The sequence below is a fragment of the Eublepharis macularius genome, chromosome 6 (assembly GCF_028583425.1).
Source record: "Eublepharis macularius isolate TG4126 chromosome 6, MPM_Emac_v1.0, whole genome shotgun sequence".
NCBI classification, from domain to species: domain Eukaryota; kingdom Metazoa; phylum Chordata; class Lepidosauria; order Squamata; family Eublepharidae; genus Eublepharis; species Eublepharis macularius.
In genome coordinates, this window is record NC_072795.1 from 141,376,093 (window position 1) to 141,392,355 (window position 16,263).

At 45.6% G+C, this 16,263-nt stretch overlaps 1 protein-coding gene across 1 annotated transcript; it reads left to right on the forward strand.

Annotated features, from left to right (window-relative positions):
• The first annotated feature begins 3,985 nt into the window (after positions 1 to 3,985).
• Positions 3,986 to 9,489, forward strand: C6H10orf53 (chromosome 6 C10orf53 homolog). Its single transcript, XM_054983790.1, has 3 exons — positions 3,986 to 4,107; positions 7,213 to 7,332; positions 9,343 to 9,489. The coding sequence occupies exons 1-3, from the start codon at positions 4,014 to 4,016 to the stop codon at positions 9,405 to 9,407; spliced, it is 279 nt and encodes a 92-aa protein (XP_054839765.1). The 5' UTR covers positions 3,986 to 4,013; the 3' UTR covers positions 9,408 to 9,489.
• Positions 9,490 to 16,263: the final 6,774 nt, after the last annotated feature.

Below are 16,263 nucleotides of genomic sequence, written 5' to 3' on the forward strand. Positions count from 1 at the left end.
CCCTCCCCACGAATGGGCTCAGAGCAGCTCACAACATCCATACAATATAATAAATTTGTCATAAAACTATAAAATCAGTAATAATCTTAAAACAGTCATTTAATAGTCCAGGCACCTTATATATAGGCTACTTAGACAGACAATCAGGAGTCCACATAAGAGCCATAACATATGGGCATAACACATGGCCGAGGGCAGTCACAGAAAAAGTGGTGGTCTTAGGTGGAAGGGGAGAAGACATCAGCAGGCAGTACCCAATAGCAAAGCATTCGGTCCTTGTCCCTGTCAAGGCATCCCTCCGAGTTATTTCTTATGACATAGTCCTGTGGTCTGCGGAGAAAGCCCTCCTGAAGAATTCAGTTTTGCATAGATTGCGGAAAACCAGGAGAGTAGAGGCTTTCCTGACCACTTCAAGCAGGCAATTCCATAAGGTGGAGGCTACTACAGAGAAAGGCCGTGTGTGTGGGCAGCTGTTGATTTTGCCCAACTGTAGGGTGGTATCTTCAGAAGGCCCTGTCCAGATAAATGAAGCAGCCGAGGCGGAATATAGGCGGAGAGGCAGCGGCACTTCAGTTAAAGTCTTCCGTGGTGAGAGTTTGTTAGACTCATCATACCTAAACATTCTTAAAGCTGAAGAGAGTTACCATCACAAATGGGGAGAGCTGATCTCAAAAGATGGTACATACGAAACATTTGCGTGCCGGTGGGAATTCTTCAGAACTTGACTGGTCTTCCAAAGCTTGCTCATTTACAAGTACTGATGCAAAAAAGAACGCTCTGATATTAAAATCTGTGCTACATTCCCAATAGATAATTTCGTAATCCCTCTTGGTTATATGGAAAAATGCAGTTAACGTTCACTTGTCAATATGAGGTGTCCAGTCTCCTAGAAGCCACACCGAGAAATCTTTGTATAGTGAGAGGAACTCTTCAAATGTTCAGAGGTCTGCAGCTTCATTCTTAATCAATATGCTTTACACTGAAGTCTGACAAAGCATTTGAAGTCTGACACTGGCAAACCCCAAGTGGATTAGGCCATATTTACTGGAAGACAGCGTGTTCTCCAGAAACCAGAAGGAATAGATTTTGTTCTCCCTTCAAGAATATACCTGTAGAATTATGCCTGGAAGAGATGCAAGCATTACACAATTCACACAATACCAGTTTACCTATTCTTTGCAATACTGTTGCAATTCTTTGCAACAGTAACCCAAGGTCTATCTGGTCCAGCATCGTGGTTCTGACAGTGACCCCAAAAAACAACCCAACAGGTAAAGGACCTCTGTAACTCCATATGCAATCGATATATTAAATATATATTGTTACTCAAATGAAGAGAATACTTGATTTCATAAAATTCTACAAAAGACATAAATTATACCAATATGAGCATACTAAAAAGAAATATGAAAGCAGGCATCTCTTAAATCCACAGTAGCGAACCAAACTTGAACTTCCAACAGGGGTAAAACATCTCTTGAAGAAACTTTTGTAGTAGTATAAACTTGTTTAAGGAACAGAGGTCTAAAATTTGGCATGACCCCCCTGACTTTTTGTCTGTAATAAAATAACGGGGGGGGAAACACCATCTATACTGAAGAACTGAAGAACTCATCCTGTTCTGTGGCTCCCTTTGCTTGCAATGCCTCTACTTCCACTATGAGCAGAACAGGAGGAAGTGGCGGGTTGCCCAGAGGTGGAATGTGTGGAGGGGTTGTCTTGAATTCCAAGCAACAGCCCTGGCTGATGATGGACAAAACCAAAGCCCCCCGAGTGACTCCTAAGCCTGCAGAGGAAGGACTATGCCCGAGGGAGGAGGTGGGGACGTGGCACCAAAAGCTTTGTTCGCTAGGACTAGATTGGTCCTTGGGGGACTGAGAGGTCTGAAATGCCTCCTGCGAGGCTGAGCGGAGGTGGAGGATGGAGGTTGCTGAGACCTTCTGGAAGATGCATGCATCATCTGGGAATTAAACCAATGGCCTCTATTGTAGGAGGGATAGGACCGAGGAGGTGCCTGGAAGGGTTGGGGTAAAGAGATGAGATACCTGGGGATCTGGCACCGTATCATCCTTGATCTTTTTCAATGCCTCGTCTGTAGTAGATGAAAACAAGTCAGAACCTTCAAAAGGGAGGTCTTCTACCCTCGTCCTATGGAGAGGGGCTAGTGCTGCGGTTCTGAGCCATGCGTGTTTACGAATTACTACGGCAGAGGCCATAGCTCTGGATGAGCCATCTCCAATATGCTTAGAGAACCTTAGAGTTTCTCCTTGGAGGATCTTAGCAAGCCTCTGTCATTAGGAATAAGGTTTCAGTGGTAACGGGCCATAATGGCTTCATAATTACCTACATGAAAGACTAATGCCGCAGGAGCACAGACATTTCTACCCAGTATGTCAAGTTTTCTCCTTCCTTTGTTGATGTGAACTGAATGTCCACAGCGTTTCTGCGGGCCTTTCCTGGTGAGTGAAAAGGAAACCTGGCTCTTGTTTGGTTTTATACGTACTGTCCAACTTCTTTGACAACACTTCAATTTTGCCTTTTCAGTAGGCGGTTTTGACTAGTACTATGGAGGAACTGATGATGACACAGACAGAACCAACTGGTCTTTAGAACCAGACTCAAGTGCTAGAGTTGCCAGCCTCCAGGTGGGGGCTGGAGATCTCCTGGAATTGCAACTGATCTCCAGCAGACAGACATCAGTTCCTCTGGAGAAGATGGCTGCTTTGGAGGGCAGGCTGTTTTGTATTTGGTGTAGTGGTTAAGAGCAGCACAACTCTAATCTGGAGAGCCAGGTTTGATTCCTCACTCCTCTGCTTAAAGTCAGCTGGGTGACCTTGGGTCAGTCACAGCTCTCTCAGAGCTCTCTCAGCCCCACCCACCTTACAGGGGATTGTCATGAGGATAATAACGCACTTTGTAAACTGCTTTGAGCGTGCGTCAAGTTGTCCTGAAAAGCGGTATATCAATCGAATGTTATGGTTATTATGGCATTATATCCCACTGAGGTCTCTCCCCTCCCCAAAGCCCACTGCCTCCTGGATTCACCTCCAAATCTCCAGGTATTTCCCAAGCGTGAGCTGGCAACCTATCAGGTGCAGAGGATGATGGTGGAACTGAGAAGGCCCACTCAGGGTGCTGCAATTGCTTCTCAGCAGCTGCCTGATCCAATGGGGTGGAACCCTTCAGGGAAACCCGGGTGCAGCCCTAAGGCCTTGGCATGGCACAATTTCAGCAGGAACTGCTTGCAGACCCCCTGCCTGGGCAGCCTGAGGGCACCACCCTTGGGGGGGGGGGAGCATAACGTCAGGCGGCCTTGACGCTTTAACACGGGGGGGGGGGGTGTTCCTGCTTTCCATGCAAACCCCAGCCTGGAAGCAGCTCTAGCGGGGGGGTGTCCGCGTGGCCCCGGAAGGGGCGTGAGGGCGGAACACCAGACAAGGCCCCTGGCCCCCACGGGCGCCTTTCCCTTCGCGCCAGGCGGCACTTTCGGTGGCGGGGCTGGCCGGGCTTCAAGAGCGGCCTCGGGAAGGGCCCGCGCACGACGCCGCGCTTTCGCCGCAGGGCTGGCCCGACTCATCGGTTGCCGCGAGGGGGCATTTCAAGGGCTGACCGCGTTCGATTCCAGCCCCCGGTTTGGTGGGGCCCGGCCGAGGACCCACATCCCAGCAGCTGAGCGGGGCCGCCCTTGGTCGGCAACCAAAGCGCCCTCCGCCAGCCGCGGCTTGAGGGCCCTCCGCGCCCCGCTCTCGCGCCCCGGAGCCTCCCGTCGTCAGGCAGGGCAAGCAGCCACGGAAAGGGCCGTTTGAGCGGCTTGTTCGAAAAGCGCCCGCAGCGGGGCGCGGCAGAGGCGGCACAGCGAGAGCCCCCGAAGGAGAACGAGATTCCCGCCCGCTCCGCCGCCCTCCTCGGCGGCCTGCCCCGCTGCGCCCTCGCCATGGCTACCGCCGCCCACGCACAGTCGGGCGGGCGGGGCGCGCTCCGCTCTCCGCGGGGCAGCCGCGCGAGGGCCGGCCATGCCGCCGAGGGCGCTGGTGACGCTCCGCCACGGGCCCTACCGGAGCTGCGGGGTGGTGGCGCACCGGCCCTTCCGCCTGCGGGGCCTGCAAGGTGCGCCCGCGCCGAGGGCAGGGGGCCGCGCTCGGCCGCCTCTTTGGCGCGCCTCCGCCCCGAAGAGACGCTCCGCCGCCCGCCCGCCCGCCGGGCCCATTGGCGAGGAGGGTTTCCTCCCGCGGCCGGGCGCAGCACTCCTTCCCGGGCAAGCGGCTTTCGGAGCCCGCGCGCCCTTCGTCGGAAGCGGGAGAGCCGCGCAAAGGCGGGCGGAGGCGCGCAGGGGCCGCGGGACTCCCTGTCCTGGTGCTGCCAACAGCGCCGCCGCCCCGGGTGCCTAAGGCGGGCCGATACCGGAGGGCGCTTCCCCCTCAGTTGTTGGTGTGGCGGGTTGAAGGCCTCGGAGCATGCACAGAGCGCCGCCTTCCCCGAGCTGCCTGCGTTGGGTTGGGCAATACCTGGCGATTTGGGGCGTGGACCCCGGGGAGGGGAGGGGCCTCGGCTGGGTCTAATGCCGGAGAGTCCCATTTTCTCCAGCGGAACTGATCTCTATGGCCTGGGGAATCAGCTGTAATTCCGGGAGATCTCCAGCCACCACCTGGAGGCTGGCAACCCTATGAAAACCTCCCGTGGCAAGGCCTTTCCTTTAGGCGGGATTGCCACAAAGCCCCCCCAGCCCATGCTGTTAAACAGAGAAACGGGAAGAGACTGGCCGCACATTTACCTAAGGCAAAAGGCGGGAGCAAGGCGAGCCCAGCCCTTCGGCGGCGGCCCCTGCCCTCGCCTTGGCCGCCTCACGACCCTTTGAGGTGCGCTGAAGCTGAGGCAGAAGCCCCACCACGTGCGTGGCTGCTCAGCAAGCTCAGGGCTAAACGAACCCAGATCGCCCTAGCCCTAGTCTGACGCCCAGACACCCCACGCCACCCTGGCCCTTGTCTTGGGCTGTGCTTGGGTTTGCTCTCTGTGCAGGATAGAAAGTGAACACCATTGCTTTAGAGCAAGTGCACAAATTTGCTCTGGTAGTTCTTAGATTTGAATGACAGAAAAGGCAACTTTGAAAACCGGTTTAATGTCTTATGTGTAAGTGCACTTTAAGGAAACAGCAGGAGCAGCAAGAGAGAGGCAACGTTCGGAGGGTCAACCATGGATTATTATGGCGTGAAGATAGATAGATAGATAGATAGATAGATAGATAGATAGATAGATAGATAGATAGATAGATAGATAGATAGATAGATAGATAGATAGATAGATACTGTATCTTTTTAAATGCAATCTGCCTATTGTTATATTTAATGGCCACTTAGCTTCAAGGGCTTTTCCTTTTCTTATAAAATTGATTAAGATTCAGTGTCAGAAATAGACTCGCTTCTTGGCTTATAGTTCCTGCTTTTTCCCTCACTTGATTTATTACAGAACAATATTCAGCCTCACTCTTGTCAGACTGGAAAAGACTCTTGGCCAGCAGTGCAAGACTTGGTGGTTGTGACATTTGAATTTGTAATTTAGCAGGGCGAGTTCACGGTAATGATGCCTTTAGGGCAAGTTCCCCAGTTCCCCAGGGACAAAAGGCCTCTTAGCATCCCGGGCCACAGCACCTTTCTGTGGAAGTCCCACTGGTTCCAAAGCATCTTCCAAGTCATATTCTGAAACAATGGCGCTGAGGTTCTTCCAACGCTTTCCAGAGATCCCCCTATAGGAAGACTGGGAACGGCAAAAGCGTGTCCCTGAAAAGCAGCTCCTCTTCCACAGGTCATGATCCACCTCCCCCTGCAATGGACGGGGGGGGGCACCGGGAGCTGGGGACATTCTGAGGTCCCTGTCATGGGCCTGGTTTTCAGGGAGCTGCTGGATCCCTCGAGAGAAATTAAGCTTCTTGCTAGTGTAGTTAGTTAATAGCACCAATGTAAACAAGGCTTTATAAAAACAGATTTTTCCATCGCCAGATTAGAGCCAAAACTATTAACAAGCTTTTAGAGTAGGTACTGCCCTACTCTAAAAGCCTGATCTTATCAGATCTCAGAAGCTAAGCGGGGCCAGCCTTGGTTAGTAATTGGATGGGAGACCTCCAGTGAAGAAGACCGGAGTTTTGGAGGCAGGCAGTGGCAACCCACCTTTGTTAGTCTCTAGCCGTGAAACCCCCACTAGGGGTCACTATTGATCATCTATGACTTGAGGGCACTCTCCACACACAGAATAGGTACTAGTAGTTTTTTTAAACAACCTGATTTTGGGCTAGGTGTTTTGAGGGGGTTGGTAACCTTTCGGGGTTAGTGTGCTGGTTTAGTGAGTGAGTATAGCATGATACAGCTACTGTACTACGGGGACAGAATGCATAAGAGGACAGTACAGCAGGGCCTTAGCGGAAAGGTGAGGGCGAAGACGAGAGGGAAGGACTGGGTCTCCTTCCACCTGCGCTGAGGAGGCCTGCCTCAGCACAGCCGCCATCCACCAGCGCAACCTCCAGGTGAACTGGTGCCACTAAGAGGGCTTGCAAGGCCCTCTTTGCTGAGGCGGCTGCAGGTGCGCTACTCCGACAGGTGCCTGTGGCAGGAGCTGGCCCTGGGCCGGCTGGCTACTGAGACTCCCCCTGCCTCCACCTGTTGAGGCCCAGCAGAGAGGTGAGGAGCAGCATGAGGTGCCCTTTGGGGTGGGCTTGGGGCACGTGAGCCTTCCAATCCTCGAGCTCACCCGGAGGACGCTGGAGGAAAGGCTCAGCCCTGGTCCACAGCAGCCCTTTCAGGTAGAGGCAGGAAGAGAGGATGGTGGTAGAAGGGGAAAAGATGGAAGAAGTGCCCCCCACATCTCAGCTGGCAGCTCTGTCTCAGGGCTCCTCGGAGGCAGGGAGTGGCAGAGAAGGCTGCAGAGCCTAAAGAGAGGAGGTGTTGGGTTTCCCAGAAGTCCCACTACATCAAACTGGCACAAAAGAGCCTAGCTTCGTTAATGGGACTTCTTCCTGGGGACGTTCTCCAAACAATTAAATGGAAATTCAGCTGTTGTATTTGTTTACAGTTGGTGGCAGAGACGCGCGAAACTTGTTGAACAGTAAAACTGGTGGACTAGAAGAATTAGTTGTCTTGTTTGAAACTCTTTATTTACTGTCTAAGCCTGGCTGTCAAGAGCTTCAGGACTGAACGGTATTTCTTGCCCACTACTTTTCTGTAGCTGTGTTAAAAGAAGATGGACACCAGGTAGTTCTTGAAGAAATCCCAGACTGGAATGATGTACAGCTCATAGTGAATGGCGAGACTGTCTTTCAGTGTGACATCAATGACCTGGATTTTGGTAAGTGCCGATTGAGAACATGAATCAATCTAAAGAGAGGCGCTGTTTACAAAATGCTTGAATCAATAACAAATGGGACATGCAAACGGAAGAGACGTAGAATGGAATCCTGTCAATTTTTCCACTGGTGCAAGAGGGGAAAAGGGAGGAGGGAAATTTCTTCTCACTGCCACCCACAGCCCATTGCCTTTTTGTCTGTATGGGTCTCATGATCCTAAACATAGTCCTTTCAGGAGTCGAAAGGAGTCTTTCCTCCCTCTTGCACCAGCAGAAAAGATCGTGTGTTTCATTGCATAGCCTGTTCCAGTGTCTGTTAATGGGGTGGATTGTACCCTTAGCCTACCACTCCACTGAGCATCATTTGAAGCCTTCCTCCAGTCTGTGAGTCTTTCTTCTACTCATGTGACTCTTCCGCTAAAGAACCTGTCAGGTCAGGAATATCAGGTCAGGTCAGGTTTCTTTCATCAAGATATCTAATGTAGGAAGAGCCATTAAGCATTGTTAAGAAATCTCTTGGGGATGATACTCTAGCAGAGGGTGAAAAAGCTGTCGCAACAAAAACTTTACATAATTTAACTAGTTGTTTTGTTGTTTATATAATAGAAAATAGTCCAGTAGCGCCTTTAATACTAACCAACTTTACAGTAGCATAAGCTTTCGAGAATCACAGTTCTCTTCTTCAGATGCATGGAGGGTAAGAAGAAACTGGTCAGATATATAGGTGGAGAGGGGAGGGGGGAGTAGATGCAATCAGTAGCTTCTGATAATGAAATCAGTTACTTCTGATAATGAGATACCCATTCATAGTCTCTATGCAATCCAAGCCTGAGTCAAATTTACATATGAATTCCAATTCAGCAGTTTTCTGTTGGATTCTGTTTTTGAAAGGTTTCTGTTGAACTACAGCGACCTTTAAGTCCTTGATGGAATGTTTATATGCTGCTTTTAACTGACTGTCAGTTAATAATAAAACAGAAATATTCAAGCACTTAACAATAAAGTATCAATGTACAATAGGTATCAATAGGTACACAATAGGTACCGATAAAGTATCAAAAGTACAATAGGTAACATCAACAATAAATATCACCGAACTGGCAAAACTACTATTATAGAACAAAGGAGCACTGGATTGTAATCACTTTCTGATGTGTCACTTGCCCAGATGTGACAGGCTTCCTTTGGGAGAGAATTCTGCAAAACAGTGACAACTGTTGACACCACTCATACTAGCACCAAAAAGGGTGGAAGGCTCCTGTTTCTAGTGAACGCTGTCCTCTCTGATGGAGGTGTTACCTATGGTAGGACCTGTGACCTTAGTTCTTTTGCCAGGGGAATCGCATGGAAGAAAATGTTCACCATTGAGTCACAGTCCACATGTCAAGGTACTGAAGCCAGTAATGGAACAGAGTCTGTTTTTGTAGTGGTTGAGCAGGACATGAGATTTAAGGTGTCCAGTTCAGGGAAGGGTTTCTTCACTAATGTCTGGAAAAATGTTGAAGAGCGAGGGCCAAGTGGAGCACAAGTGAACAGGGAGGAGTACACGTGAGTCTGTTCACTTGCCGTTCAAGTGTCATTTGTCACTTGTAGCTTGGCTCTGAGAGGCTTTCCATGCCTAAATATGCAATGCAATCCTATGCAGAGTTACTCCAGCCGGTTCCATGATTTCAGTAGATTGAGACTGGAGTTAACACTGCATAGGACTGCATAGGATAATCTCATTCACAGCCAACATTTCGTTGAGTGGAGGGAGAGTTACCTTGAAAGCGATTTGCAGGGATTGGCCACCTGGTGATTAACGATACTGTGTGGACCACTGCAAAGAAGTGTCTATATTCATAGCAGGAAAAGATACTTAGATTTTGCCAGATACAAAAAAAAACTATGCCAGTTTTGGAGCAGGCAGATGGGAAATGTGAGAGACTGTCTGTCTGAAACAATGTTACCAACATGAAAAAAGAAAATGTTGGAAATATTCTCTCTCTCTCTCTCTCTCTCTCTCTCTCTCAGGTGGTGATGGCAAATTGGATCCCCTTTGTGAAGCAGCTAGGATCGCAGTGTTAAATGCCTACTGAGAGGCATCTTTTAAAAAAATTTTGATACGCTCAAGCATTATGTCATGCTCTCTGTCCCATTTCTCCAATCAATAAATAAGGACTTTCCACTGTGTATTGTTCAGTGATGCTCCCTGGTTTTCCTTCGTCGCCTCAACAAACAGCTGAATATATATAGATGAAATAGACAGATAACTTACAGCAGAAATGGAAGTTAGGGGACCAAGGGATGTTTTTGGTTTGATTAACATTCTACAGTTTCCACCCTCCAGGATTGCCCCTAGATAGCAAAACAATTTGCTTAGAGAGGCTTAGAGAACCCCTAAAATACAAATGAGTGTCCAGAGCTTGACCAAGCAACACATGCAGTCAAACATGGATATGTCACAGGTAATGTTCAGGTATTGTGGCACTACTTTATTCGACCTTCTTCCTGGGTTAAGGATCTTTCAGTCATATGTTGTAATTTGCTGTGATGTCTAAATGCAGGTCTCTAGGCAACCAGGCTTTTGCCTCCACCTCCCAATTTGTCAGGAGGAAACAAACACCCAATTTGAACAGGCACCTGCATTTGGACATCATAGCAAATTTTATTTGATTGATGGCTTTCCAAACGGAATGTTTCAACCAGGGCTTTTTTTCAGCAGGAATGCGGTGGAACGGAGTTCCGGCACTTCTTGAAAATGGTCACATGGCTTGTGGCCCCGCCCCCTGATCTCCAGACAGAGGGGAGTTGAGATTGCCCTCCATATTGCTCAGCGGCGCGGAGGGCAATCTCAACTCCTCTCTGTCTGGAGATCAGGGGGCGGGGCCACCAGCCATGTGACCATTTTCTCCTAGGGCAACCCACTGAGTTCCTCTACCTCTTTTCCCAGAAAAAAAGCCCTAGTTTCAACTGTGTTTTGGGGGAGGGGGACAAGGGAGAAAAGAGAGATTTCACAACAAACAAGCCATGTCCATTCCTATCTGAACGAACAGAAACTTGATGTGATGTCTGAACGCTATTGAGTACGAACTCATTTATATATTAATTTTATTTAAAATATTTCTGTGCTTCTTTTCTATCCAGTTTAAGGTCCCCAAGGCAGTGAACAATCAAATACATTAAAACAAGCTTTTAAAGTAGTACAGAAACCATTAAAAATGACAATTAAACAAAACACATATGCAATTAAAATGCACCCGAGAAGGAAGGTCAGTGAGCGAATGCCAGATGAAAAGATAAGTCTTCACGGGCTGGTGGAAGACAATGATAGAGGGGAACAGACGGATCTCCTTGAGGAAGGAATTCCATAATTTGATGACATAATAATAACAACAACAACATTTGATTTACATACCACCCTTTAGGACAACAACACCCACTCAGAGTAGTTTACAAAGTGTGTAATTATTGTCCCCACAACAATCACCCTGTGAAGTGGGTGAGGCTGAGAGATTGACGGCTTCCCAAATGGGGAACATTTCAATTGAGAAGGCCTTTTCTTGGATTGGCACTAGGGTTGCCAGATCCCTATACCCTCCTGGCAGGAGGGGGTGACCTGGCACTTATCAGGTGTTCTTTTCCTACTTGTGTGCCAAGCGTGTGTGTGCTCTTTTAGCACCAAGGTGATAGCATCACTTCTAGGAAGTGATGTCATTGTGCCGGCAGTTTGTGTGCTCCCTCGCTTTGCGTGGGAGCAATTCAGCCTGTTGGGCCAAAATTGACTCCTGAGAACTCTGGGAGCGTGCCCACTGCTGGGCATAATGATGTGACTTTTGGAAGTGATGTGCCTGCTGAGGAGTGTGCCCGCTGTGCAGTTGCCTGGGCGGTTACTTGCCTCCCAGCATTGTTCCCTGTGCTTCCCCCCCCCCCCGCCCCGCACTGGCTAGGTAATCCATTGGGGAGGCAGAGGCAGGAAGTGACAGATGCTCAGCCCCCTCCAGGGGAATGGCAGCCCTAGTTGAAAACCGTCTAGCCTCAGTGAGGGCCCCTGAAGATGACTCCGTGGTTGAATAGGTTCCTATGGGAGTAGGTTGTTGTGACAGACAGGACTAGTCCCAGCTCCGCCTCTCCTCAGAAACAACCAATAAGAGTGGGCAGAATGCTGGGCCAGTGTCAGAGTCCTTTGCAGAGAGTGAGAGAGAGGGGTTTTGGGTGCTGCTAAGGGAGGCAGAAGAAAGCTGACTTGTTACTCCGTTCTGTTACATAGTAATCTTTCCCTGTTTACCCAATAAGTTTTGAAAACATTCACTCCTATGTTCCATCTTGTAAATACAGTTTATTTTGGTGTTGTTCAACTCTGGCTGGCTTGAAGCCTTTTTGAGTTAACTGTATCATTGTTGATTTTATTCTATTTTAAGCTACCATGTTTTTATCTATGCTCTTTGTTGTTATCCACTCTGAGCCCGCTTGTGGGGAGAGTGGACTATAAATTCAGTTTAATTAATTAATTAACAAGGTTGGTGACTGCCCTAGTAAGTGGTCTGAGGTCACCCAGTGAGAGCTCGGTAGGGATCTGAATCCCATTCTTTCCTAGTTCCGACATCCCATCCACTCCGCAGACGCTTCTTTTGTCCATCTCATGGCAAACAGGATTTACATAGAAGTGCTTCACCACAGGAATCTTCCTTAACAAAGCACAGACAATAGTGACACATTTACTCAAATGTGAAATTTAATCTTCAAGAGAGAGGTCCCAAGATGTAGGAAGAGAAGCATTAATTAAGCAGCTTTGCAGATTTGATGTATTGACTAATTGGCTCATTAAGGCACATTTCTCAACCCTGAAATGGATCTGAAGTATTCATCATCACGGAAGAAAATGTAATCTAGTGCATTCCCCTACTCTGGTCTTCAGAATTATTTGTTTGCAAGGAGGGTGGGGTGGATACTTAGGTCTCTGCAAATCAACAATCAAGTGGCCCTAATGGCAGAATAACACAATAATGACAAACTGTTCTTCTTTTCGAAGGCTGAATTGTGAATAATATGATCATGCTTTGTTACATTGTTTTTTTTCTTCTTAAGAGAAACAACAGCAAAAAGAACTGTCACGGATGAGAATAAACCCCAAATATGTAAAGTATTTAGGTGTATTTATCCCTAGAAATTAAAAAAAAAAGATTGGATTAAGATTAAAGGAAGCTTGCCAATTTACCGCTGGTTAATTGCAGTCAGGAGGAGAAGAGGTGAAGGTAGAGGAGGGCACAGAGGGAGGAGTGATAGGTGGGGGGGGGGCTCCTTCTCTGAGCAGCCTGTGTGGTTGCTGCCATTACCAGGTGACAGCCGTAGCAGCAGGACGCATATCCAAATTAAGGATATATGCGTTCTCTGGTCCTTATTAGAGCTTTTTTTGTTCAGTGGCACAAGTGCTACAAAAATGGTAATACTTCCTAAAATTATCTTCCTTTTAAGTATTGTGTAATTTCTATTCGTGAATGCTTATTAAAAGATTGGCAAAAAATGATAAAACACATATATGTGGGAAGGCAAAAACCCTAGGGTTAAAGCAAAGATCATACATACAGTAAAGAAAATGGTGGATGCAGGTTACCACATTTATGGACTTATTAAAGAGCGTCCAGACTTAAAATGATAACAGCGTGCAAGGCATCAGGAAGACATGACATTAGCAGTAGAACAGGAATATTTAAATATGCCTTTATATGCTTTTTAGTGGATGGTTTTATCAATCAAAAATGTTTTACAACTTTGATAGTATGAACGTTAATGCTGTGATAAGAGGTTTGGAACAAATGTCGTATTTGTCCCAATTCTCTGTTAGCAACTGCTATTAAAGACAGAGAATTTATTCAAAAAATTTACATTAAAAAAATCAGGAATTGGGAAAATGTAAAGTTTTGAAGATGTTTAGATTTATTATGCAGTAGTAGGGTTATTCCCCACAATACTATTTGCACAAATCAGAATATTAAAATTTTAATGTTTTATTATCTCAAAATATGTGATTTTGTATTCTTACTAATAAGAAGAAATAAAGTAAGACTTGAGCCTAATAAATTTGCTGATTCACTTTGAATTTAAAGATGATAATGAACACAATACAAATGACTGAAATCTTTTAGCTTTGAACTAAATGATGAAAAATAGGGATTTATCCATACAAAAGGATCATTATTTTCTTGAACATCTAATCAAGAGAAAACTATTTTAAAATGATTAATCAATGGTATATTATTCCTTTAAGGTTATCTAAAATTAGCAGTAAGGTAAGTAATAAATGCTGCTTTTCTCTATTAGAAAAAGCAGAGCACAACTTTTTTGGAAAATGGTTCATAAAGTTATTTATGAAATTTTTAATGTTATTTTCCCGATGAAATCGGGTTTTTTAAAAAACCTTAATTGCACTGAAATTGTTCCAGTTATTCAGCGGGGAACTGAGGCTAAATTTACTGATGGTGCCAAGGAGTATTTTCAGTAGGCACTAGAAGGCCAGATACTTCCCAGTAAGAAAAAATAGGTATGATACGTTGTGAATGGTAAAATTAACTGCATTGCAACATTTTAGGGAGATATTAAGAAGGAAGTTGGCAACCTTTAATTAGATAGCAGTAGCAGAGTAATGCATAAAACAGTGCGGTCTGTTATTTAGAACTGAATGTATGTTAATTGACTTTGAAACTGAATATTGTTTTGCATAGATATAATTTATGTAATGACACTCCAATGGATTATATATGATTTTCAAAAATTAAAATGAGGAAGACTTTTTAAAAAACCTCACAACCCTGTGAACCTTCTGGTAATATCTCTTTCTACATGAAAAGGGTATAGTGTGTAGGAAAAGATCCAGAGGAGTTAGCCGTGTTAGTCTGTAGTCACAAAATAACAAAGAGTCTAGTAGTACCGTTAAGACTAACCAACTTTATTGTAGCATAAGCTTTCGAGAACCACAGCTCTCTTCGTCAGATGCAGTTTTTGCCTTAGTGAATACATCGGGTTTGCATGTCATTTTCTTGCATCAGAATTAACACAGCTGTGTTGTTTAAAAGAACTTGCAGTCTTTGGACCTAGGATATCCTACCTTGCAAATCAAGTAAGTGATAGAGCTGTGAGCACAATTCTATAAAAGCAGAGGTAGGTGCTTTTAAGTATAGGATTTCTCGAATTCCTTTTTTGCATCCAAGCATTGTTACCCCTGAAAATGCTGATTGAGTCCTTAAGACAGATAAGTGTTCGGATACTGCTTAAGCCTTAAAGGGCTGTTGTGCAACCTCTCAGTACTGTGCAACTGGTTTAATGTGCAATGAACTGCTGCTCCCCCCCCCTTTGTGAATCTGCAATAAAGCAATAGGCTTCTGAACAAACTAGCTGGATTACTTAAGTGCAAGTGCATAATTTTATCTCCTGATTATGAAAATCACAAATATTTGTTGTATGTGTCCTAACTCTCTTAACACCTCACCATACAACTTACACTTTCTCAAAACTCACCAGTACCATATTAGGACTGTTACCAATTCTATATTCTGACGACTGTATGGTCTTACACCGCGAATAGTACTTGTATTTTTTTCTATCATCCTCAAGCCTATTGGTTGACTTTTATCAGTAATTAAGTACATGTTTTGATCAAACGCGAGAGCCTTCTTCAGTTAAAAGCAATAAACTCATTTTTCTTCTTGTATATATTTTCTCTTCATTCATCCACACCATTATTTTGGACAGGAAAGCCTCGCTGTACGGTAATGGAATAAAAGGGAGCTAAGCCAGTTTCAGAAAAGGTTACACGATGATACTCACTAATGCAGAGGTTTGGCTGGGAGAAGAATAGGCTTCACAACAGCAGACCTTTTTTTTAAAAGAAGTCCTACTGAGTAGTTATAATATCACTACAGCAAATGGCTTACTGTTTTGATACTCTAATGCTATGTACTAACTAGCATATCTCCCTGGAGCTCTGCAAGATGTTCAGAGGAATGATGACAGACTACCCAAAAGAGCTGGTGCAACTTCTATGAAGTTCTCGATGCGTAGTAAGTGTAGTAGCCCTGTTAATCTGTAGGCGCTACATAAAACTGGAGTCCAGTAGCACTACGGGGACTAAGCATTTATTCTAGCATAAGCTTTCGTGAGCCTGATCTCACTTCAACAGATGTATGAAATGTATCTCCATTAGGCTGGTGCATTTATATTAAAGGTTGGTCTGGTCTGAAGGTAGCGAGTTACTTCTTTGGGTATTCAGTTAGTTACAAATACATTTATGTTAAAGGCTGCAAACAACAGAACTCTCGGTAATCACACTGGAAACAGGTGATCAAGAAAGGAAGTAAGAATAAAAATTGTATTTTTTTAAAAAAGAAGTAGTAGGCTTATAACCAGTAACTAGGAGGGAGGAAACTGGTGGGAGCCAGGAGGCCAGGCGGCAAAGAGGATCAAGCACATTAGAGCAGACTGCAAGGAAGGCTTTTTAAGTTTATTCCATGAAATCAACTTTTGGGGGGGGGGAATAAAGGAGGTTGTTCAAGGAAGTTATATTTCAGTAGTCTAGTTCCTTACACTACATTAAAATTTCACAGTCATCAAATCAAAATACAAAGACAACAGAGTAACAGAAGAAAAGAGGAAAGTAGATCCAGGAGATGCCAGTAGGTTTGTGAATGGGATGCTAATACCAATCCCCAGAAGGGGAAGCTGTCAAAAAGAACCATAAAGAAAACAGATTTTATATTCCATTGTTTATTTTTTACATTACTGCACAGAATTTATTTCTAAAATATAATGTTACAGCCCACAAACAACAATGAGAATGGAAACTTGACATTTCTCACTTTCCCATCTCTGTTAATTTTGCTTTCTAAATTTGTGTGTTCCCAGCCACAAGAGCATTTATCACTGAAAAGGAGACAGAAAATATTTCAAGATATACTGAGA

What these genes read in the sequence shown, in the direction of transcription:
- C6H10orf53 (XM_054983790.1), top strand. Translation starts at nt 4,014, where the DNA reads ATGCCGCCGAGGGCGCTGGTGACGCTCCGCCACGGGCCCTACCGGAGC. An exon ending in CCGCCTGCGGGGCCTGCAAG is followed by an intron (nt 4,108 to 7,212) that starts GTGCGCCCGCGC and finishes ACTTTTCTGTAG; the next exon opens with CTGTGTTAAAAGAAGATGGA. An exon ending in CATCAATGACCTGGATTTTG is followed by an intron (nt 7,333 to 9,342) that starts GTAAGTGCCGAT and finishes TCTCTCTCTCAG; the next exon opens with GTGGTGATGGCAAATTGGAT.